Genomic DNA, 24,495 nt, shown 5'->3' on the forward strand with positions numbered 1-24,495 from the left:
TGAAGAGTTGCACAGCCCCCGAACCCTTGAACGCCACTTCTGCCATCTAAAGGCAAAATATGGCATTGCATAAGGTTTTTTTTTTTTATATTTAACTGTGCCCCTTTCCATTAGGTAATAATTGCATGATATTTAAAATGAATTATGAATGTTTAAATTAATTGAGGCAATATTGGTATTTTAATCAGATAAACTTGCACAAAGTTGGAAGAAAATTGTTTTCACAATGAATTACATTATTGGCATTTTGTAGACACTTTTTTTTTTTTTTGTTATCCATTTGGTTAAGGGCCTTGCTCAAGGGCCCAACAGCTGTGCGGATCTTATTGTGGCTACACCAGGATTAGAACCACTGACCTTGCGTGTCCCAGTCATTTACCTTAACCACTACACTACAGGCCACCCAATGCAGCATGCTTCACAGTACACTCTGGTGAAAGCCATATGAAGGGAAAACTCCAGGTACAGTACTCAGGGTATGGGTTTTACAGTAACCGGTCAGTCATTAGTTAATCTGATTAATGATGGGTTGTATGGAGCATCTGCAGATGGTGGTCTTGGGTCTTGGTCTTGGACAGGGGATGCAATCTGAAGATCTCCTAAGGTTTCCAGTGCATGCGATAAACAATAATTCTACAACACTTTTGAAGAAGTACCTTTAACCTAAAATATAGCATTTTCAATCTTAGTTTGAAAGGTACTAGGAAATTTGAATTGCATTTAGCAGGTCAAACGTGCATTTTGTGTTGATAGGCCACGTTGGATTATGTTGTACATTTTCCTACAGCACTCAATAATTCATACTTAACACAAACGTTTCCAATGACCAACTGAATTCAGCCAGTGAACAGTGCTGTTCCATTTGTTTTGGGTCATTACACAATACTTCACATTTCAACAGTACATGTTATAACCCAGCAATCATCAAATCTGGATTTATTTTCTCCCAAGTAATTAACTGAACAATTAGTGCTACTGATTGGCCAGACTATCTTCACACCTGACTCCCAGGTAAAGGGAGGGTGGAAAACCAGCGGAACTTGAGGACCATGATTTGACAATCCCTGGTATATTCCTCAGTGTATTAATGGTTGAGACCAGCACTTCCCAACCTTTTGTCTTCAGTGGCACCCAAATTGAAATAATCTCTTGGCACACCACTCAAAAAAGGAAGAGACATGTACAACAATAATCCTAAATGCTCATTCTGGATTTTACAAAAGCGATATTCATTTTAATGACATTTATTTTTGTGAATGGGAATTTCACACGACACACCAGTTGGGACATGCTGGCACTATACTAATGTAAAACACAAATAAGCCTCATATATTGCACTTTTCACTTTAAAGTGTCATGTTTTCCACCCATGAGCAGAGGAATAGCCTACTGTAAGTATTGTAAAGTACACAGTCAAGACGCAACTAATTCCAAGTTAAAAATATATACCTTCTCAGGCATCTTCTCTTACTGTGAAAGTTCTATGCACAATAATGTTGCATAGACCAAATAGTAAAATGATACGACATAATGTGCAGTGGGCTACTTTAAAAACCATACAAAGTGTTAACAGTTTCAATGACATCAGTATGAGCTTGTATAAACAACAGCTATTCCTAACAGATAGGCAGATTTAGTTTATTTATTTTGTTACAGTCACTAGTGTCAATCTTTAGTTTCGTATGTCTTATGGGATGCTAATTCATGCATCCCTCGCCAAATTCAAGATTTATTTTACAAGAATATAAGGATTAGGCGACAGTGAAATGGAAACGTAGCTTATGTCAATGTTGGAGCTCCATCTAGTGGTGCTTCACGCTAGTGCCATGGTAGTGTGCAATCGTGAAAGACACCGTTCCCTCCATCATACTACGCAACTTTCGTTTGTAGGAATTGATTGAAGCACACACCATTAATTGTTTCATTCAAATGGTCATTACACATATTACGTTTTAGTTTTTTTGTCGCATTTATTGTGTGAAAACAGTCAAACATTATTTACACAAAAGCCAGCTTTGCTGGTAGGCTACAAAAATGCAATCTAGTGGACTATTTCATTACGCAGTTGCAGCCTACAGCAATTGCATTAAAAAGCCTAATAAAATAGATACATAAGAGAAGCTAGAAGTAACGGCTCACCAATAGGCCTGCATAGGGTTTAAAAAGATCGAAAAATTGCCGGTAAATTCCAGGGAACTTTCTGGAAACATTCAATGGGAAGCAAGTTTGGGAATTTTGAGAATTTCCTAATTCAATATAAGATGCTAGCTTATAATAGTGAATCTTTTGGGGGAAATACACATAAAAAGGTAATTCTAGATAATGGTAAAAAATATCCGAAATCAATGGAAATTCAGCTGAATAACTACCCTGCACTTTAAGATCTTCCATCCCAGTACAGAGTTGCATCTCATGTGCAGTATCCCATTTAATGGACATTCAGTAGAAATTCAGCAGACAGTACATTGTCTCATTCGCATCAACGCAGTAAATAGTTGTACTTTTTTGTATAATTTTTGTCTGTGTACAATGGCAATAAGCAATCCGTTATTTAAATTATATAAGCCAAAATGGCCATCTTCTGTCATTTTTGCAGGGGAACTGGTTGATTTGTGAAATTCTATCAAGGAATTCTCAGGTGTACACTGTAGTTGTTTTTGGGAACATGAGCAAGTTGGGAAAATAGGCCATTTTGCATCAGCGGAGAATTTTTTTTTTTTTTTTTAAAGCTATTGCAATTACTTGCCAGAATTTATAGAACATCCATAATGATATTAATCAACTGTCTCGCATTCTGGTTGTGTTTATTTTGGTTTAATGAGCCAATACATTTTGTAGACATTGCATGAAATTGCAATGAAATGTTTCCCCATACTTGTGGAGTGTGCGCAATTGTCTTGTGGCTTTCGACGGCAGACAGACAACACTTGGCATGAAACGCTAAATCCCTATAAATCGACACCCAATTGTATATACAATACCTACGTTCAAATTACATAACTTGGACTGCTGGCAACTGACACGAACCCAAATACGTGGAGAATATATCGAATTCCCCTACATCACATCCGCTAAGTAACTTTGCTAACGTTGCTAGCTACCCGGAACAGAAAACCAAAGATTGTGGCTCTCTGAGAAAACTGCATCGTTTGTAGAGTTGTGAGTATGTGCTTACATTTATTCGAAAATTGCTAATTGCACGCGACTTTTAGCTAACCATCTCGTGCAAGTTGCCAGTTACAGTACCTTTCCAAGATATTAATGGTGTAACGATAATCCTGCGTAGCACTGGCGAGTTGACTTCATTTTACTAACTAATGTAACACTGAGACATGTCATTTTAGAGAAGTTAGCTAGCAACATTGACAGTGGATTTGAACTGGGCACTCACTAGCATCGCTTTCGAACCAAATTAAGACTGGCGTCGTATGTTCAACAGAAAAACAACTTGCCTCAGAACTAGATAGCTAGCTGGTGGTAGCTAACCGTAGTTGGGGCAAACCTTAGCAAGCCTATAGCTAGATGAAATGTTCGATAATATTAACATTAACCATAAGAATATTTTCTCAAAATAGCACGCTGTTTATAGTGCATGTGAAAGTGCTCAATATTTTCAGATTTCAATATTTTTCAATAACGGCGAGAAGTATTGGTAACTAGTGGTGACTAGCTAAACTGGTAAGCTGCGTTTGCTAGTTGTGTTTCGTTAGCCGTGATTGCTAGCTAGCTGACTACATCGGGGTAATGTCACGACCCAACTCTCCGAACGACCGAACTTGCCGCCATATTTTGATGTCTATATCGAGCATGCTTAGCTAACGTTAACTCTGCTTATGGTGCTCTATGACCATCTTTTACCAACATTATTTAATGATTATAAAAACATGTCTACCAATATGTCGATGATTGTTTAAAACGTCACCATCTTTCACCAAAACACAAGCAAAACCGTGATGTGAATCAGAAGACTACCTTACCGAAATGGCAGGTTAAAGACCATTGTGTGTTAAATGCTTTGTTTTCTGCAGGCTGCGTTAACGTCTATTAATAATGTAAATGTTACAACACGAAGACCAAGATCAATGAGTAAAAAATGGTATGTTACAAGACATCGTTAGCTAGTAGTAAAGTTGGTAAAGAAAGTTACAAATAGCAATACAGTATAGGGAAACTTATAGCAGGCGGATATTAGTGTATCCTTAGTTGAATAATTGATTTAACCACAAAATATAATAAAATGTCTTCGTTTCTATGACAGGCACCTAAGATTTTCCCAGTGATTCTCATACTGAGGCCGCGGGAAGAGGACAGCAATGGCAGGAAAGACTGCGGATCCATTCACCATAGATGCTGGAGAGCAGCCTGCCATGGGTGTAGCTGGGAAGTAAGCAGATTTTATGATTTATATTACTTATATTTGGAAATAATTGTTTGGAGGGGAACAGAAAATTGACAGACATTTGATCGACATATAGGCCCACTGGTACACGGTGACGTAAAATCTCGTTTTCCAGGAAGTGGGTGGAAAAGAACTTTGGTGTGAAAATACTCAAGTATGACAATTCTGTACGTGTTTTTGAAGTGTATACTTTAAGATCTATTCATATGGTTATGAAGAATTGACTAAATAGCGGAAAAAGCGAATTTTGATTTCAGCTCGTCTTTTACCTCTGTACAAAGTTGAGTTGTTTTTTCTCCTCCCACCCCCAGAAGTTGGCTTCCCAGAGGGATGTCAGGAAGCGCTGCTAAGGAGTGGTTTGACCGGCGTCGCCTGGCGATGCGGCCGTGGGCGGGGTTTGTCGACCAGCGCAGGTTCTCCAAGCCCCGTAACTTCGGAGAGCTCTGCCAGAGGGTGGTGCGCAACGTAGACACTTACAACAGCAACTACACCTTCATCTTCCTGGGGCTGATCCTCTACTGCATGTAAGCCCCGCTTTACTCACACATTGCCTTCGACACTGGGAGAAAGCACTGTGGGTAATGTAGTCAGGTGTCTCTGAGGCATCTGAACCAACTAGTTCTATGTGTTTCTTTGGCCTCTTTCCAATGTAGACAGGAAACAAACAACCTATCAGCCATGTTGGCCATGTCTGCTGTTAGCTGGCGGACACACTAGTGTTGCCGGCTTTGTTCTGACTCGGCTTGGCCCTCTTGCCCCTCCCTCAATCCGTTTTGATCTGAGGAACTAGAGGACAACATGGACACACAGTGTGGTTGTGCTTCAGCGTTCTAATGAATGAATGAATTTATTTGAACCACATCGGAGTGGCCAGCTGGCCTTGCTGACGGTCCCTGTCTGTTCCCTTCATAGCATCAGCTCTCCCATGCTGCTCCTAGCCCTGGCTGTGTTCGTAGCTATCCTCTACGCCATCCACCTCAAGTCTTTGGAGTCCAAGTTGGTCGTGTTTGGTGAGAAAGAGCGTCTGATCAGACAATTTATCCAAGCTGACTTTAAAAATACTCAAAGTGCTCAAAGGTACAATAGGTAATTTTGGACTTCTAACGGTCAAGAGAGGAATTGCGGCAACAAACCTACAAACCAAAACACTGTTTATCCCTCCCCCTTCTCTGTGAACGCGCTGACATTGAAACGCCATTGGCTGCGCGCTGAAGTTGAAATGCCATTGGCTGCGGCAATTAGAACCAATTTTTAACCAATAAGCTTGAATTATTTTACAGCTGTACGATGTTTTGGTACATATTGCCGGCCCGTCAACTGCATATTTTGAAACATGGAATTAAGGACTATAAACACAGGTAGATGTCAACATGTCAGTGATAGGAAGGGATTTACAATGGTCTTGTAGCAATGTTGAACACAAAGATCTTACCTATTGTACCTCAACACCTTGTCGCTGCTGCTGCCACTGTTGTGAAGTGTCTTGTGACATATAGTGCAGTACAAATACATTTCATCAATTTTATTAAGATTTGATATATTATTGGCATAAAGCTTGTAATAAAGGATCCATAGTTATTTGTTATTGGAATACATTTCTGAGGGCTGAGGTGATCATACTGCAAATCTGACTCCTACAGTCTGTTAAAGTGCAACCACACTCGTTACCTCTGCCACCTGCTGTAGGTATCTGGGCCAAAAGCTAAATAGTGTGCTAAGAATATGGTTTATCTTTTATCTCTGTATTCAGCTTTGTGACTGATCATGACTCACACATACGAGTAGATGTCCTGGCTCCTCTGTGACTGAAGTATGCAGGGAATGGTCCTGAAAGCAATGCAGATGTATCAGTTCATTTCTGCACCCTCAGGGCGGGAGGTTACTGGAGTGCACCAGTTCTCCCTGGCTGGGTCCTTGTCCTCTCCTGTGTTCTGGTTGGCTGGAGCTGGAACCGCCGTCTTCTGGATCCTGGGTGAGCGTGGCCTCATTAACCTCCGTTGTGTCCGTCCAGCTGTCCGTCCTGGTTTGCGTTCAGCTCACGTAGGCTTCGTCAGCTTCGCGATGAGCTCAGCCTCTCACGCGTGGGTTCTTTCGGTTGGATTTGGTCTCGTCGTTGTGCTGCAGGTTGATGGTCTCTCTACCCTCTCTCTCTCTCTCAGGGGCTACTCTGGTTGTGATTGGCTCCCATGCTGCCTTCCGGGAGATGGACGGCGCAGTAGAGGACGACCTTATGATGGAGCCTGTCTGACCTTTGACCCATTTGCCTTAACTTCTCATATCACAGTATATTCCTTGCCTATCTATTAGTATTATTCTGTCAGTCATACCCTGTTAATTACAATGTCTTTGATGGCTCAACACCGGACTGAATGATATGCGTACGGAATGGTTCTTATCGATTAGTGCATTACAGACTTACATTTCATTAAGCACATGAAAACGCTGGGGTGTCCAAAAGTACACTAAATACTATGTATTTTCTTGCAAAAAATTAAATGCTTCCCAGAACATTTATCTATGAACTACAAAATGGTGGAACCATGTGTTGCTTTGAACGTCGGTGCTGAGTTATAAATCTTACAATGTCAAGCAACCTGTATTACGCATTAAATGCATACGTGCAATTATATATTTCTGTATGTAATTCAAATACTACCCATCCCTTTGCACAGACTGATACATCTTTAAATAGAGCCTTATTTGTTATGTATCAATGAGTTTATGTCTAACCCTGGTCTTGTCAGGATTGGCTGTGCTTAATTGGACGTTTTGACAAACAAGGGCATTGTGAACCGCTTTGTAATTGTTATGTCTTCTCAACCGTTATTTTTATGTTGCTTGTTTATATATTATTAATTTTACACTTCAGTTCTTTCTATTTATATTGGTATGTATTGTTGGCTGTTACAAAGTTGTGTAAAATTTTATATTGACCACAGGGAAGTGCAATAAACATTGTTTGCCTGTTCAGGGGATTGTGTGTATTTATGGGGTTTCAGTGTCTCGTTACACAAATGTAGTGCAAGGTGTTCCTTTCCGAAAAATTATATATTTAAAATAAATCTTGCAATATCTGAAAGCGGCAATAATTGTGTATTTACACATATTTTGTGAACTATTGCAATATCTTTACAAATGTTTTAAAATGTATTTTAAAACATTTGTCTCCGAACCTCCACCTCACGCTCATGACTACTGTCTGTTCTGGCTCCACGGTGGTGGAATGAACTCCCTGTTGAGGTCAGAACTGTAGAATCTCTCCCCACCTTCAAGTGCAAACAAGCAGCACCTCTCCCCATCCCTCCGTACCTCCCTGTGAACCTTAATTGTTGTCTTTCTGTGATTTACTTTGTGTATCAGTATTTTTAGTTGGCTAGGTAAGCAGATAAAGTTTGGTCACTTTTGCTTTGTTGTTTATTTGTTTGTTTAGAAAAAGAAAAAAAAGAAAAAAAAATTATTCAAATAGGCCCTGGTCCTTATCTTTGTTGTACAGGTAGCAGTTGAAATTGTACTTCCCTCTAGGGTCTTTCAGCGCACTTATCCCTGGTTATGGGTATAATTTAAAATCAAAAACTGAAGTCTTAATAAGTATTCAGACCCTTTGCTGTGACACTCTAAATTGTGGTCAGGTACATCCTGTTTGCTTTAATTATCCTTGATGTTTGCTTTAATTATACTTGATTGGAGTCACCCTGTGGCAAAGTTAATTGATTGGACATAGTTTAGAAAGGCACACACCTGTATATATGGTCTCACAATTCATACCGCATGTCAGGACAAAAACCAAGCCATGAAGTCTGTAGGCCTAAAAGAGTGAAGGGGTCTGAATACTTTCCGAAGCCACTGTATAATGCTGTTCCTATCCTTTCGCTGCATTCGATTCAAATTGCGTCAGTGTAAATGAATATTTCCATCTTGTCTCTGACACACCCAGGATGTTCTTGGGAGGGTGTATTCTGGGTAACCTGTCCGTTATGGCTGCCAGATGGGGCAGGGGGAGCTGGGGAATGACAGCTGGAGGTCACAGCATGCTGAGCAGCAGAGATCTGGCCTCCAAGGACTGCCTGTCTGCTCTAACATATCAAAACAACACTTGACTGACAGCTGGGAACATCTGCATTTGCCTGCCTGATTCACTGCTCCGTATCCATTTATCTAAGTGCTGTGAATAACGTAGTCGTATTTACTGTAGTATTCCTGAATACACTTTCTCTTCTAATTTATACTTCTCGAACACTCAAATATTATATTCAAATATTAACAAAAGCAATACTTACTATGTTGCTACTATATCATGTGATGAGTACCAAAGCTACAGACAGGGCTGCTGGATAGCTTATGCAGCTAAATATTGGTTTTCCGTGAGATGTGCCCAAACACCTGGTATGAAATGATACCCGATAGCCCCCGCTGACTGGCTGATAGCTCCGCGAGGCAGTGCATGATAGCCTTTAGTGTAGCCCAGAGAGGAAGTCTCACAGTTGGCGAGGCTGTCCTCAGTGCACACCAGTGATTCTTCTGATCGATGGGGCTACCAGCGTGCCTGCGCCAGCTACACATTAAAGGGCATGGGCAGCACAGCTCAGCTAGTGTGAAATAAACCAGCCGGGGGTAGCACCTGTGCTTGGCTGCGCTCACCACAGTTTATGGAGGAAGAATGTGGTCGTATACTTCAAAACCGGGAAAAGAAAGATTTTGTTAAAGGCATGCTGAAACGGTAGTAAAATGGTTATGAATAAAGACAGTTTAAACCATTGGGAAAAAATTACAAAAGGATGTGGGTATCAAATATTCCTTTATCCTGGTGTGATGTTTGGAGAAAAAAGCATTTGTAAGAACTGGAGCACGTGCCTATTAATGAAATGATTTATTTTCTTTATTCTTTATTTATTTATGTTTTTTTTCTTTCATAGGTCTGACCTCTGATTGATTTCTATTTATTTTTTGTGTTACAGAATTGGTCTTAAATGGGAAAAGCTTATTTCTTACTGGTGTGAACACAGCCCAGTTGTGAGTCCTCCCCCACCCTTCCACACGCCTGTGACCTAGGAGCCATGGAAACCATGTGACCCGTCCTCCTGTTGCCAAGGAGATGACCTCGGAGAATGTTCCCCCCTGCCTCTCTCCACACTGCGGCAGAGGCAGCCGATCGATATTTAGTCATACAGAGTAATGGAGCAGAGAGATCAGCGCGTTGCTCAGAGATGGGAGGTGATGCCGTGCGATTGGAGGACATCCACCCAGAGGAGAGATGAGAGCGGGAGGGAGTGAGTGTGTGTCTGTGCCTCTGTGATTAGAGCTGTATGTGTGTGTGTGTGTGTGTGTCAAGGCTGTAATTTATGAGGGATAAGGGGTTACATCCTCCCAATATTACAAAACGAAAACCCCAACCAAATACCCCCCCACCACCACCAATAATATACTGTGGCAGGATGATGAGAAAAAAGTATTTCATATAATAAAGCAACAGGAAGAAATATTGCATTTCCCCTCAGAATTCGCTAGAAATTATCATTTCACTGCTGTTGTTTTAAACCATTTATTCTGGGTGAGAAGACCCAGATTCAGTTCTCAGGGTCTATGCATTTCAACCCACCCAATACTCAGACTGAAGCTACACCCTTGGTGTGTGTGTGTTCACTGGTGAAATGGAGAAACAATATGTACTGTATACTGTGCAGGGTCCTTTTGCGAAATAGAGCAACCATATATGTACTGTAGTTGTGAAGCCTGTGCGTGGATATATGTTTTCAGTAGAGAACCCTTGTTCAGTTGTTTGTGCAGTTCTCAGGAGAAACGTTAATGTAAGGCAACTGCAGCCAATAACTGCAGGGAAGCCACCAACATCGGTCTTTTTGATATTTTAACTGAGGGACATATAGTGGTTTGTTGTCATAGATCACACCCTTGTGCAGTCTTGTTGATGACTTGTATAACAGAGATTACTGTTATTTCTGGAACATTTTAATGATGTAGTTATTTTTTAGACACCACCCTACATTCTGTGCAATTTTAATCATGAAGTAGTGCATTTGGAAGTCGTTTGAACACCTACTGAAAGAACAAAAAAAACATTTTGCCGACAAATTGCTGAGAGTTAATTACATAGCAACAGTAACTAACCCTGAAAATAATAGTCTTGGCATGGATCAAATGCCCTCATTATCGCAGTTATGCATTGTAGTGGTAAGAACATTGAGCCAATATTGAGCCATTCTGACATCATGCAGGTAGTATTACTTTCCTATTTTAAGCACAGATTAACCAGCCAATTTCCTGTCTCTGGAGCAAAACAGAGACCTATACATTATACCTCTGAATTCTATACAGTGTCCATGAAATCTCACAGCCATTCATTCCGATAATAATTGAGTTGTGTATTATCAGAAGCCTAAATTGACAAGTAAATAGTAGATAAAGTTTACCTCAAAGCTTAATCTGTCCACTGTTTTATATTACTTTCATATAACGAATGTGATGCCATTTTTAAAGCTAGAAGAGTCCCTGCTGCAGATGCTTAAGCTCTTTCTCCTGTAGGATTCACCACAAAACGTGTTCATCTCCATTGAACCCCGCCATTAATTGCTATTTAAATCACTGAAAACTGTAATATGTGTTGGAAAAAATGTAGTTGCATATTCTATAGGAGAAAAACCTTGTGAAAGTGTCTGGTTGGACGTAACACATACTAGCATGTATAAGCAAGCTTTGTGACATCCCTCTGTATAGTGCATCATACTTAACCCTTATCAAGGGTACGTTTTGATGGGTTCAGTTTGTTCTGTATGCTGTTAGGCATGTGATGATGAACATGTCATCCTGTAAGAAAGAGATAGCACCTCACAGATAAGATGGACATGTGCGTCAAGTCAAGGCTTCAGAGCGTATTTTATCTGGCTGGCCTGGCATATGATCAGTGTGTTGAAGGTTGCTGTACTGCAAACTTGTTTTGTTTCAGTGATCTTCCCACTGGCCAGCGTGATATTAAATAACTTTTTTTTTTTTCGAGTAAAAGTCACTAACACTTTAACTTTGTATCCACAGAGAAGCGGGGTCATAACAGTTTTCAAATAGTTACCAAATTTATTGCCCTCTTCATATATGCCTGTTACATAAAGCCCAGTAGAAGTGAAAAGTGATTATATAAAAGGTTTCCATGAAATGTCCATGATGGAAAGACTTCAGTCATTCCAAGCTGGAGGACGACATTGGCTCACACACTCGTTAGTGTGAGTGTGTGTGAATGGGTGTCATTTGTACAGCACTTTGGATAAAGATGCTATATAAATTCAGGCTGTATATAAATTCAGGCAATGGACAACTTGGCTTGAGATTGAGGGATATTTCTAGGTAGTGGTCAATGCAGAGTGGTGAGCCTGTTCTAGGTTATAGTTTTTATGGTTATGCAAGGAATTGAATCCAAGTTCCAGATTTGGGGGCATATATCAAAAAGCAGTATTGCTGAGTTAGCTGAACATAACCAGCTAACTCAGTGATCTTGCTTTGTGGAAGAGACCCAGGATGGTTAACTGTGCAATCAAATGTTTTAACTGATCAGCTAAGTGTTGAATGACAACAACAACTATCAGATATTGCAGCTCAGCTAGGGTCTATTCCACAATGCAGGTAGTGGGATACTCTATGCAGTTCTCCGGCTAAGTAATGCTGTTTTGTGGAGCAGGCCCACTGGCCCAGGGTCGCAGGGCTTGTTTTATTTATTTCTGAACTTTGTGCTGATGGATACTGTTGTGCTGCCTTACAGGCCTGTGGACACTCGGAATGGCAGGAGCCTGCTTTCTGATCCGTTCCTGTAAGAAAAGCTTTGCGGCTTTTTATGAAAAACCCAGTAAAAGACAAATCAGAGCCCAAACAGAAAAAAAGAGAGATCCTTCATTTTATTTTCATTTCTGTCATTTTTGCAAGTTCTTTTTGTCCTTTTTTGTTTTTTCCTTTTTATTTAATTATTGAAATTGAAGGAGAAATCTTTTTTTCCTAGAACACAGAAAGATTGATTTTTTTTTTTTTTCCAACAGGGGAGGAAGTCAACAAGGACAATGGTTCTCACAGTGCACACAAACAGACAGACAGACAGACAGACTGGCAGTAAGAGAGAGAGATAAAGGGAGGGAAGGGGGAGAAGGAGGGTGCGAAAGAGGAAGAGTGGTCATGTCCAAATGAGGGAGTCAACTCTCACACACCCCCCCTGAAATAAAAACGTGTCTTAAAAAAAATTGTTCAGTCTCAGTGGTTAAGAAAAGAAGAACGATGACATCACTGTGACCGAACTGGCAGGAAAGAGGAGAAAAGCGGCGGCCAGTGAGAACATGCCCTTGTTCCTCTATGACGGAAGGAGGCTAGTAGTACGATTGGTCGGTTCTTTCACTGGCTCTTGTGGTCCGCCTTTTCTCAATGGCTTGAATGGGAGGTGGGCATATGAATATAATATGGAGGAAAATTAATGGGGGCGGGGGGGGGGGGGGAGGGTGAAAGGGGACAGTGGGGAAATGTCATATTCACAGAACTGAAACATTCACGGCACACTAGGGCTCCTTCACTCTACGTTACCAATATACAGCTGCCATTTTGTAGATAGAGTCGTGTAACACCACCCTTATCCAGTACACACTGCAGTGTAACAGCACACATGAACAGTACTAGAAGAGTATATAAAGACTGTAACAGTTCTGGTGGTAGGTCTTATGCTGTAGTCTTTGGGCATAGAGACAGATGGAATGTGTGAGAATAGAGAGAGAGGGAGAGAGAGAGATAGATAGAGAGAGAGGGAGGACAAGAGTCATGGCAGGTCGTGTCCCTCTTTTCTCTGGCAGTGTGTCCTCTCTCCTCTTCTTCGATTGTGAGCGAAAGATGCAAGTACTTTTTGACATATTCTTGTGTTTTAGTTTCGCCATTTTAGACTGGTGTGTTGCTTGAGAGGGAATGAGGGCGGGGGGGGGGGGCAGGAGATAGAGAGATAGGGAGGATGAGGGGGGATGAGTAAAGACTGATCTTTTAATAGTATGTTTCTTTTTCCACCCAACCTACAGGGAGAGAGAGAGAGAGATAGAGTGAGTCCCTGTTACAGTACGGTTTCAGAGGCAAGATATTCCAATGTTACGTGCATCCATTTTATGAAAATATGAATAATTTAACAGAATTCAATCATACAGAAATACATTTTCCACAGGGACACAGTAAAACTGCTTTTGTACTGCAACCATGGATGCATGTGTGTGTGTGTGCGTGTGCGTGTGTGCGTGCATGTGTGTGTGCGTGTGTGTGTGTGTGTGTGTATGGGTCGTCGGTCTGGTTCAGTACCTCCAGGGTTCCTGCGCAGGAGGAGTTTTCGTATTTCATCGTAAACAAAGATGAGGAAACTGTAAGGGAATGCGCAGAACCACCAGCTAGGCCTGGGCAGACACGAGAGAAAGAGAAATGGTTTAACACACAGTCACAGCATGTTCACCGGATGGATATGGTGCTATACTGCTGTGTGTATGTGTGTGTGTGTGCTTAATAGATTTGGAGGGGCTCACTTGAGGGGGTACATCCGGAGGGCCACATCCATGCCAGGGCAGTAGGAGAGGAAGGCAGCTAAGGCAGTCTCCTCGAACAGCCCGAAAATCAGAATCTTATTCCTGTCGGGGGGGTCACAAACAGAGACTCACACTAATGTATGCCAGACACAACCGCACAGTAAATATGAGGCAGAGAGCCAGAGATTTGCACCGAGACATAAACTCATACAGACTCAGGCAGAGCCGTTGAGCGCACTCACTTCATGCCCTGCTGGAACACAGAGTTGCGCCTGGTCTTGCAGACGATGACGTCGGCCCACTGCACCACCACGATGCTGACAAAGAAGGCTGTGTGACACGTGAACTCCACAATCTTCCTCTGCTCATAGGTCTGAGAGAGAGAGAGATTGCCCATGTGACTTTTTATGTGAAAGGCATAAATGATGTGATTGCTATGAACAGTGGTATTACTCGTGATGAAGTACTGGTGAAGTGTTTCTCTTGTCCTTTGGTGGACACAGTCAGAGAAAATGAGATAGAAGAGTGAGAGAGGGTGTGAAGGGCTAGGTTTGTGGACTGACCCACTGCTGGCCATAGCTGTCCTCCAGGTCGTTCATGGACCGGTCGTCCCAGTTCAGGCGGATTCCCACCAGCACAGAGGGCAGGAAGCCATTTTCCGCCAGAATCACGAAATAACTGAAGAATCCACCCAGAGCCTGGATCATACCTGCACAGGTTATAGAGAGTACGGTGTTCATGTATGGCTTGGTCTTCATGTCAATATGAATATGTCAATATCATTCTCTTAATGGGAATAATGTTTAAGCATGTGCATTTTAGCTACTCTACATGTAGCACCAACTTCTGGCACACAACAAAAGATTTATCTTAACAAGTATTTCAGTCTTTTAATGAGACTTAAAATCTTATTTTCTTAATTTGGAAATATTAGTTAGTTTTCAGTTACTGTTTGCTTGACAAGTGAAATAGTCTGACCCTACTGGTAAATCTTGAAATTAGTAAAACATCTCGCCTCATTGACAATCCTTTTAACAAAAATATAAAAAGAAATAATATTTTAAGTCTAAATATAAGACTAAAATACTTAAGATGGAACTGTTGTTTGGCTTTTGCAGTGTTGTCTCGTAATAGGCAGGGCACTTGCACACCCAATCCCTGATATGTTACACAATACTGAAATGGTGTACTTCCAGTTAAGGTTTGCCCGGTTTCAATTCGACTGGTTGTGAAGGACGCACCAATCTGCCCGTAGGCTATGCTGATCAGCCTCTCGTTCACCAGCTTGTCCACACGTGGGTTTCGGGGCTGCCTCTTCATGATGTCACTCTCAGCTGCCTCATAGGCCAGGGAAATGGCTGGCACCTGGTGATAGAAAGGTACATTAAAAATGCTTGTGGCAAGAAATTAATTTGAAACTATGTACTGTATGCAGTGTACAGTGATTGTAGGGGGTGTGTATAGGGTTTGTACAGTGATTGTAGAGGGTGTGTATAGGGTGTGTACAGTGATTGTATAGAGTGTATAGGGCGTGTACAGTGTGTGAGCGATGTGTGTGTGCAGTCTGGCTCTCACCATGTCAGTACCCAGGTCAATGCAGAGGATGGTGATGGTGCCCAAGGGTAGAGGGATGTTCACCATGATGAAGAAGAGGAAGGGTGTGATCTCAGGGATGTTGCTGGTCAGGGTGTAGGCAATGGACTTCTTCAGGTTATCAAAGATCAGACGACCTGCAGAGGAGCAAAGTGGCATAGGCTGCATCAACCGTGACTCATCAACCCAGCCAATCAAAGGTGGCTCTGTCTGTCTGCAATCCCCTGCCCCCAGGGGACATACCCCATTCCCGTCCCCACCTTCTTCCACACCGGTGACGATGGAGGCAAAGTTGTCATCAAGCAGGATCATGTCAGCTGCCTGTTTGGACACATCTGAGCCGGAGATCCCCATGGCAACACCGATGTCAGCCTTCTTCAGTGCAGGGGAGTCATTGACACCGTCCCCTGTTACAGCCACAATAGCACCCTGAGGAAAGGGTAAGAGAGGAGTCACCATTTTGGGAATTTCTGGAAGATTTTTTCTGCTGGTGACTTGTCTGTAGACCGTGTGTAAGCTCTGAGACTCTGATATTCTGAGGCTCTCCTCAGTAACTCTCACAATCTGAAGTTGAGGCTCTCCTCAGTAACTCTCACAATCTGAAGTTGGGGCTCTCCTCAGTAACTCTGTGACTCTGAAGTTGAGGCTCTCCTCAGTAACTCTGAGACTCTGAAGTTGAAGCTCTTCTCAGTAAGCTCACCTGTCTCTGGCAGCCCTCCACAATGATGAGCTTCTGCTGGGGGGAGGTCCTGGCGAAGACGATCTCAGTGTGGTTCCTCAGAACCTCGTCCATCTGGTCCTGACTCAGGTCCTTCAGGTCTGTACCGTGGATCACACAGGCCTTGGCATCCCTGTCACACACAAGCACATACACACACATAGTTAATGACGCTTAATGTCCACCATCTGTGACTGTGCATGCTTGTGCTTGGTTACGTGAGGTTGGCACGACTGATCAAGAGTATGTTAGTATCTACAAGTTGCAAGTGTATGTGTATTACCTGGGGATGACATAACTAATTGAGGGCATGTCAGTATCTACATGTACATGTGTGACCTCACGCTGACTAGGCTGACTGAGGCCATGTGTGTTCCATGTGTCTCCATGTATGTACATCTTGAAATTAGTAATGGACCATCTCACCTCATTAGCCATATTTTTGTATTTTTTAGCAACAAAGTAATAGAAATAAGATTAGATAAGTATACACATAAGACTAAATTACTTGTTGAGATTGACTTATTTTCTTATGTTCTTATGTTTTTGCAGTGTGTGTAAGTTCTTACCTGGGGTTGACCTGGCTGACGGGGATGTTGAGTCGGGCAGCGATGTCCTCCACAGTCTCGTTGCCCTCGGAGATGATGCCGACGCCCTTGGCGATGGCCTTGGCTGTGATTGGGTGGTCCCCGGTCACCATGATGACTTTGATCCCGGCGGAGCGGCACTTCCCCACGGCGTCGGGCACGGCGGCACGCGGCGGGTCGATCATGGACATCAGGCCCACGAAGCACAGGTTGTCTGTCTGGAAGTTGACGTCATCACAGTCGAAGGCAAAGCCCTTGGGGTATTTGTCCTCTGGCAACAGGACGTGACAGAAGCCTGCGGGTAGAGAGAGAGGGGGGCATCACCTGGGGTGAGACGTGCCCTTAAATCCACGTCTATCTCCCTATCTCCATGTCTCACTCCAGCGCAGATATTTTTCTCTCGATACCCCATTCAGTGTAAATTGGTGTGTGATTCAGTCTGTGACTACAAAGCACAATTAACGTCTACTAATACTACTCGCCTACAGACTGCTCGTGTGTTTAGACATCCTCTTTCCCACCCACTACACTATGCCTCCCCATTCACCCACCACTATCTCTCTCTCTGTCTCTCAGCCTCCATCCCTCTCTTGCGTCCCCTTTCATCTACTCTCTCACAATCCTCCTCACTTTGTCCTTTCCCTCTGCCTTATCCAGCATTCTCTTACCCTGTAACCCTGCAACGTTCTTCCCCTATCTGCTCTCCCTCAGGTGCCTTACCCAGCACTCTCTCGCCCAGTCCTCCCAGCTCCAGGTATGCGTTCTGGAAGGCCTCCTTCATCTCGTCGTCCATGGGCTGCTCCTTGCCCTGCTGCAGGATGGTGGTGCAGCGGTCCAGGATGCGTTCAGGGGCGCCCTTCATCACCAGCAAGTAGCGGTTGTCATTGGGGTCCTCGGTCTCGTGCACAGAGAGCTGAAGGTATATCAATGATCAGGTCAATACATGGTCGAACAGGGTAAACGTTGACAGTAAATTCTCACTTGTGTGCTTAAATGGCTAAGCTAATGCTGCCTCATTACTTCTTGTTTGGTTGAATTATACTAACGTTGCCTTAGTGCTTCTGAATGGTGCGGTTGAATAGGGTTAACATTGTCCCGATGCTTCTCGTTGTTGTGGTTGAACAGGGAAGGTTGAGTCTCACTGACCTGGTACTTGTTTGTGGAGTTGAAGGGAATCTCGGCCACCTTCTTGTTGCTTTCCCTCACAGCCTTGACGGGGCCACAGGAGAGCTCGATGCACTTAAGCAGGGCTGACTCCGAAGCGTCGCCGGCCACATCCCGCTTCAGGATGGGCATGTGATCCTGGCCCGCCTTGAACACGGCGCGGTTGCACAGGGAGGCTATGCGTGCCAGCGACACCCAGGTCGTGGAGCTCTTGTCAAAAGAGGTTCCTGTGTAAGGAGAAATGATACCACGAGTGAGGGTCCATTTCCCTGGCTTGCCAAAACACATTCATTATATTTTACTCTCCATTCTGCCTTTAAATTAATCCCACACACTCTGCTAGTCCTGGCTCTGACATACCCTAGTGTAGGGGTCTCAAACTGAAATCCTGTACCATGGACCATGGTTTGTTCTGGGTTTTGACACTTAATTTCAGCCATTGGTTGGCTAAAGAGTCCACGCCTTGTTTCCAAGGCCTTTACTGCCTGCTGAGGAACCTAAAAAGCCTACAAAAAACATTCTTCCCTCCTGGACAAAAGTCTGACATCCCTTTCTTTTTTGCTTGAAGTTCTCTGTGTGCCTTTTGCTGTGCTACTAAAGTACAGGCAATCTTTTTCATATTTTTGCTAATATCTGAATTTGGAACAGTCATCTCATTAAAGCTTAATTAGCTGTTTAATTAAACACCCCAAAATTTATAACAACTCTTTAATGAATAATCAAATTAAAATGAACTCATGAATTTTAATATAATCTATTTGGTTCAGGGACATTAATGAGCAAAAATCGCTCCAAATTCTGATTTATTGCTCAAAGAATGCAAGGCAGATACTGTCATTTCCCAGAGAACAGTCATTCGTCATTTAACTGCTGAAACACACCTGAGGAATTGAGATTAGCTGGAATGGAGATCAGCCCTTGTTTTTGGAACAGGGTTCAGACAGCCCAGTCCTGGTTTTGCACCAATTTATACCTAAATTGTAATATGTACCTAAAATTACAGAAATAGTACTGTACAAAAGTCTTAGGAACATGTTAAAAAAAGTGTAAGTGAAGATGCTAAAATGACTAACAAAGCAGTGATTCACTAGGGATATACATTTTCCATACAATACATTGGTAAAGTGCACTACTTTTTACATAAAGCTTATGTCAACTATTATTTTTTAGTTTACAGTTTACAGTTTACAGTGTGCAGAATTATCAAGGGAGCCAATAATTCTGGAGCCCACTATACATGTGTACTGTACTGTACTGTACTGTATGTGTGTATGTACACAGTGTACACAGTGCCTCACCGGACTGGTCCTCCGTGGTGTCAGCCTCGTGGATCTGGTTGTCGAACCACATGTGGGCCACGGTCATGCGGTTCTGGGTCAGGGTCCCGGTCTTGTCGGAGCAGATGGTGGAGGTGGAGCCCAGGGTCTCCACGGCCTCCAGGTTCTTCACCAGGCAGTTCTTACGGGCCATCCGCTTGGCTGTGAGGGTCAGGCACACCTGGCCAGGGGAGGGCGGAGCCACACACAGGTTAGCCAACCGACCACATGCTGCAGGACAGCACAGCACCATGACAACCGGAGAACAACTCACGGTCACATGATAGTCATGGTCATAAACCTCCCTACATACAGTAGAACCTCAGAGAACCGAACACAATTTTACAAAATGAAATATTTATTTCAGTTCAGTTAATTTTGAGTCATAATAAAAAATTGCCTCCAATAACCTCAATGGCATTATAAACCAATAGCATTTAACAGCAGGCTATTGTCATATGAGCATCAAATAACCAATAATGGGCAAAATTGTAAACCTAAGGCCTTAAACTTAAACTTCATTCACTTCCATCCAACAGCAAAATTTGTCCTGGTCCTTTTTGATGTCAAAAGTGGTACTTTCCTTGAAGGCTACTTTTTAGCCACAGCCATTAAGCTTTAATTTAATTTGTGTTCCTCGTTCGCAGTAACTTTGAATTGATGTTATATGTCCGATTCTCTACCCTGTTTGGTTGACCAGACTTTTTTCTGAGCTTCGGATCTCTGAAGTTCTACTGTATTTCTAAAAATGTTCTTTAAACTAAGTATACATTTGCCATTGTTTTTATGGTGTTTTTTCTACCTTTTATTGTTAGTTGTTTTTTTACTTTTTTTACAATAATTACTATTTTAATTATTACCATTGTTTATTTTAACAAGTTGTCTTGCTGACTTTGTTTCAAAATGGTTAAAGCTGGTTATATCTGAAGATATAAATAAATGAAGTATTTATTAATTATACACGGAAATCAACAACATTAGTAATGTAAACTCACCATGCTCCGAACAGTGCTTTTATGACGAAAAACAAAAAAAAATGCTTTTCAGCTTTGGTTTGGTCCGTGTGTGTGTGTGTGAGCGTGTGAAGTATAATTCCTTCCGTTTTTAATGTAGTCAAATACGAGATCCATAAAAGCGTACAGTGACATGGTAATACTGCTCCGAAAACAGGAAAGTTGTGTAGTTACTTGTTGTTTTCTCTATAGTTATTGGTCTAGTCCACATCAATCAAAATGTTTTGGTGTCTGAGATTGTCAGTAAGCAATAAGCAACCCTAACCATAAACCACAACTACCACTGAATGGACGTGTTCGGGACGCGGTGAGTTTGTGTTACTGTTGGGGACTCACAGTGACGGTGGCCAGCAGCCCCTCAGGCACGTTGGCCACGATGATGCCGATGAGGAAGATGACGGCCTCCAGCCAGGAGTAGCCCAGCACGATGGACAGGACGAAGAAGGTGACGCCCAGGAAGACGGCCACGCCCGTGATCAGGTGGATGAAGTGCTCGATCTCCTTGGCGATGGGGGTCTTGCCGGTCTCCAGGCCGGAGGTCAGGGTGGCGATGCGACCCATGACCGTGCGGTCGCCGGTGCAGACCACGATACCACGTGCCGTACCTGTGCGGGGGGCGAGTCAGAGCTGGCCATACGACACTGGCTTTGTTTGAGAGCTTCACAGGCATTCTGAATACGGAAAAATACTTACAGCAGGACTGCCTTACGCTGTTCCTGGACATTTACCATCCTGTATGCTTTCATTCCAACCCTACCCTGGCACACCTGATTATACTACTAGTGGGGCAACATCGGCTCAAGAAGAGCGGTCGTCTAACAGTCAGAAGGTTGCTGGTTCGATTCCCCGCCCTAGCTGTGTCGAAGTATCCCTGAGCAAGACACAAAACCCCCAATTTCTTGCATGCCAGCCTATTGCTGTTGGTGTCTGTGTCTGGTGAATAAGACGCATTAATTGCTTTGGATAAAAGCACTATATAAATGCAGTTAATTTACCATTACTAATTAGCAGCTCAATGAGATCCCTAGCTGTTGAATGAGGTGTGTTTTGTTAGGGTTGGAGTGAAAACCTACAGGATGTTAGGATGTGCCTGGCTTACAGTCCCTTAATGACAGAAAGACTGGGTCATTGAGATTGTTGACTGCGCTAGCAGAAGAGTTAGCCAAAGCAGCTGCACATAGGAATGGTAGATTTGGCCTTCACGTCCCTTAGTTCACAATAAATAACTAATGTGGCTGCAAGCCAAGGTCCATCACGTTTATATCAAGCCTCAACTGGACAAAAGAATAATATCTGGCACAAGGAGCGAACACTCCCCTGATGCAACTGGACCCAAAGTGTAAAGTATTTCAGCTTGTGAGTGGAGTGAGTGGCCATTGTCACACTCAATTAACTTATAACAGCACTCATATTGCATGTGGCTGACCTCTTTTTCCTGCTTTTCAATACATGAAAGCACAGACAGGATTGTTTTAAAGCATGCTACACAAATTGGATTGCCCTGTCTCAAACCACACCAGGAACATAAGACGTGATTATCTCTAAGCATAATAACTACATAGAGTTGTGTCTAAGCACACTGATGCCTGAGATTGTATCAGAAGTGCATTTTTGTGAGCATGATACCACAGTACTGCTACATTCAGCTGAGGAATCAATTTACTGACCACAAGAGCTGATCCGGCATCAGTTACTGTTTCATATTTAATGATTTGGAGGTCGGGATTTAGGGCTGAGAACACTGATCCTGAATATGTTGCTAAAAGCCAGATATTGGACTTGCTATTAACAAATGGCGTTTGGTTGCTTTTGTTTTGTTATTTGGCAAACCCAACATTTAATTCAAATTAGATTTATAGAGCTCTTTAATTGGTGACGGCTTGGCACGTCTAATTACGACTTTCCCTGGGCTCCATTTTGAAATGGTTATTGATTTTTACAAGACAGCTTCAATTCATTTCAAGATCCAATTATAAATATGTGCTGCATTAAAAGTGCTCATTACTTTTCGGAAAAAAGGCCCCAGGTGCCCATTAACCAATGGAGCTTGGAATTGAGTGTCAAATTAAGAAGTGAAGGTAAGAAGTGGCTCTGTGGTGATGTCTGAGAGGATGTTGGCACTAAAGCTGAGAGACGCAGCAAGCCAGAGGGAGAGTGAGAGATTGAGGGAGAGACAGAGAGAGAGATTGTGTGCAGAATGGGAGATAGATAAAATGGAGGAAGCTGTCGTTGCCATGACAGCATCTCTAGCTCAGCCAGCTCACAGAATGTGACAGAGCAAGGCAAAATTCAGGGAACAGACTGGGGCGGAAATGGATGGAAAGGCAGTTGTCATGGATACAGCACCTTCAACGCAGTTGGTGGAGAAAAAGGCAATGTTGCGAGTCTCCAGAGGGTTGTCATGGGTACAGTCAGGTGACCGGGTCTGGGGCTCAGATTCTCCAGTAAGGGAGGAGTTGTCCACCTGTTAGAAAAACAACTCATTGTGAGGACAGACATACACCAGCAGACAGTACACCAGCAGACATACAGCCAGTGTGAACAGTGTGGAACCTCCTACACAGCACATTATAAAGGCCTACCGGGACCAAATGTGTATTTGAAATACTAATATTTGAATATTTATGTTGTAGATCCCTGACAATTGTCAGTGAAACAGGTTACAAACCATAATTTTCACAAAATCCTCAGTGTCTATGAAGAGAGTAATGAATCCCCTTATATCTATTTTGCCTGGTCACCTTAAGGGGGCGCTCTTGCCCACAATGAGGAGTGCCCCTCGCAACCGCTAAGTGAACCCCTCCTGGGTGAAACTCCAGGTAGTTATGTGGCCTACTGTGGGACTGCTGGTTTAATCCCTGCCCTGATAATGACTCGTTGTTTACTGGGTGCTCCAGCCACGAGCCCCTAGTGCAGGTCACTGAATAGCAGGCGCGGTCAGCACCTTGCAGCCGTGAGAGGAGACGATGCGGAGGTCCGCAGGGATTCTGTCTCCCCCCTTCACCTCCACCAGGTCTCCAGCCACCACCTCCTCTGCGTTGATCTGCATCTTCTCTCCCTCGCGGATCACCAGGGCTTGCTGCAGGCAAACCAACAGCAGCCGGTCAGGACAACACTGCACACTGACCACAGACACATTTAAACACACGTGTCACAGAGACATATTAACCACAGAGGATAAATTAACCCCTCATACGCACTTACCACAGAGACAAACTTATGCCTCATACACATGCCAAACACACATACGCTGTTTCCACAGATGCACAATATGTGATATACTCACCAGAGAAACACCTTAACCCCACATACTTTACACCCTAACCAATGATGAAGGAGTCAGGGGGGCTATGCTAGTGGACAGAGAGGGACCCGTTACCTGGGGCACCATGTTCTTAAAGGACTCCATGATCTTGGAGCTCTTGGCCTCCTGGAAGTAGGAGAAGCAGCCGGTGATGATGACCACAGCGGACAGCACGATGCCCAGATATAACTGAGAGAGAGAGGAGGAGAGATATTAGATTGCATTCACTCAGCCTAACTGAATCGCACTGCTGTCCCTTTAGAACAACTGAAGCTAAAGACCTCCAGATACAGTTGAGCTACTTTCCTGAGGTGCAACTTGTTTCATGCACTTCATCCTTCCTCTTGTTTTTTATGTTGCAAATCATTTCAATTGAAACATGGCTACAAAGGGAAATGACATTCTAAACTAACCAAACTGAAATTGAAATTCACTTTTTCCCTCAATTTAGTCAATTCCTCACAACCATACATACATGTCTTAAAGTATGCATTAAAAATGATCAAAGTGAATCTTGAACAGATACTATTTGAAGGCAGTGATAGTGAGTGTGAGACAGTGAGGGTTGGGGAGTGTGTTGGGGAGTGTCTTGCGGAGTGAGTCCCTGCAGTGACCCACATTGTCCCCGGCAGGCTCGTCCTCGGTCGCTGCCTGGATGGCGTAGGCCAGAAAGCAGAGGATGGCTCCGGTCCACAGCAGGATGGAGAAGCCTCCGAACAGCTGGCGACAGAACTTGACCCACTCCGGCGTGGTGGGAGGGGGGGTGAGGGCGTTGGGCCCATCCCGGGCCAGGTACTCCGCGGCCCTCGCATTGGTCAGACCCTGGAAGAGAGAGCGAGAGAAAGAAAGAGAGGTAGAGGGAGATGGG

At 43.2% G+C, this 24,495-nt stretch overlaps 2 protein-coding genes across 4 annotated transcripts in view; one reads left to right on the forward strand and one right to left on the reverse strand.

Annotated features, from left to right (window-relative positions):
- Window positions 1-2,892: 2,892 nt before the first annotated feature.
- On the forward strand, window positions 2,893-7,367 carry LOC133137252 (prenylated Rab acceptor protein 1-like). 3 transcript variants are annotated; one of them, XM_061255412.1, is made up of 6 exons: window positions 2,893-3,163; window positions 4,259-4,384; window positions 4,711-4,923; window positions 5,312-5,409; window positions 6,270-6,371; window positions 6,559-7,367. In XM_061255412.1, exons 2-6 carry the CDS (start codon window positions 4,314-4,316, stop codon window positions 6,645-6,647), a joined length of 573 nt encoding a protein of 190 aa, XP_061111396.1. In that variant the 5' UTR covers window positions 2,893-3,163; window positions 4,259-4,313; the 3' UTR covers window positions 6,648-7,367. The 3 variants fall into 3 exon arrangements, with proteins under 3 accessions (XP_061111396.1, XP_061111395.1, XP_061111398.1); XM_061255411.1 differs by having other exon boundaries at window positions 2,894-3,159; XM_061255414.1 differs by lacking the exon at window positions 2,893-3,163 and adding an exon at window positions 3,995-4,096.
- Window positions 7,368-12,276: 4,909 nt separating this feature from the next.
- The window catches only part of atp1a3a (ATPase Na+/K+ transporting subunit alpha 3a), a 29,276-nt gene continuing 17,057 nt past the window's right edge, over window positions 12,277-24,495 (reverse strand). The window contains exons 4-21 of the mRNA XM_061254817.1: window positions 24,246-24,449; window positions 23,703-23,816; window positions 23,268-23,402; window positions 22,670-22,787; window positions 20,660-20,928; window positions 19,293-19,491; window positions 17,977-18,221; window positions 17,551-17,743; window positions 16,813-17,125; window positions 16,226-16,376; window positions 15,786-15,954; window positions 15,508-15,662; window positions 15,174-15,297; window positions 14,496-14,641; window positions 14,175-14,305; window positions 13,933-14,034; window positions 13,715-13,806; window positions 12,277-13,437 (exon numbers count right to left, since the gene is read on the reverse strand). Coding sequence (XP_061110801.1) covers window positions 13,409-13,437; window positions 13,715-13,806; window positions 13,933-14,034; window positions 14,175-14,305; window positions 14,496-14,641; window positions 15,174-15,297; window positions 15,508-15,662; window positions 15,786-15,954; window positions 16,226-16,376; window positions 16,813-17,125; window positions 17,551-17,743; window positions 17,977-18,221; window positions 19,293-19,491; window positions 20,660-20,928; window positions 22,670-22,787; window positions 23,268-23,402; window positions 23,703-23,816; window positions 24,246-24,449 — 2,889 coding nt within the window. The 3' untranslated portion in view covers window positions 12,277-13,408. The remainder of the gene's footprint in view (window positions 13,438-13,714; window positions 13,807-13,932; window positions 14,035-14,174; window positions 14,306-14,495; window positions 14,642-15,173; window positions 15,298-15,507; window positions 15,663-15,785; window positions 15,955-16,225; window positions 16,377-16,812; window positions 17,126-17,550; window positions 17,744-17,976; window positions 18,222-19,292; window positions 19,492-20,659; window positions 20,929-22,669; window positions 22,788-23,267; window positions 23,403-23,702; window positions 23,817-24,245; window positions 24,450-24,495) is intronic.

Source organism: Conger conger, chromosome 9, assembly GCF_963514075.1.
Source record: "Conger conger chromosome 9, fConCon1.1, whole genome shotgun sequence".
NCBI classification, from domain to species: domain Eukaryota; kingdom Metazoa; phylum Chordata; class Actinopteri; order Anguilliformes; family Congridae; genus Conger; species Conger conger.

Bases quoted from the DNA above. Each gene is read 5' to 3' on its own strand.
- LOC133137252 (XM_061255412.1), top strand. From the start codon at position 4,314: ATGGCAGGAAAGACTGCGGATCCATTCACCATAGATGCTGGAGAGCAG. The intron at 4,924-5,311 runs GTAAGCCCCGCT...TTCCCTTCATAG, and splicing joins GGGCTGATCCTCTACTGCAT to CATCAGCTCTCCCATGCTGC. The intron at 6,372-6,558 runs GTGAGCGTGGCC...TCTCTCTCTCAG, and splicing joins CGCCGTCTTCTGGATCCTGG to GGGCTACTCTGGTTGTGATT.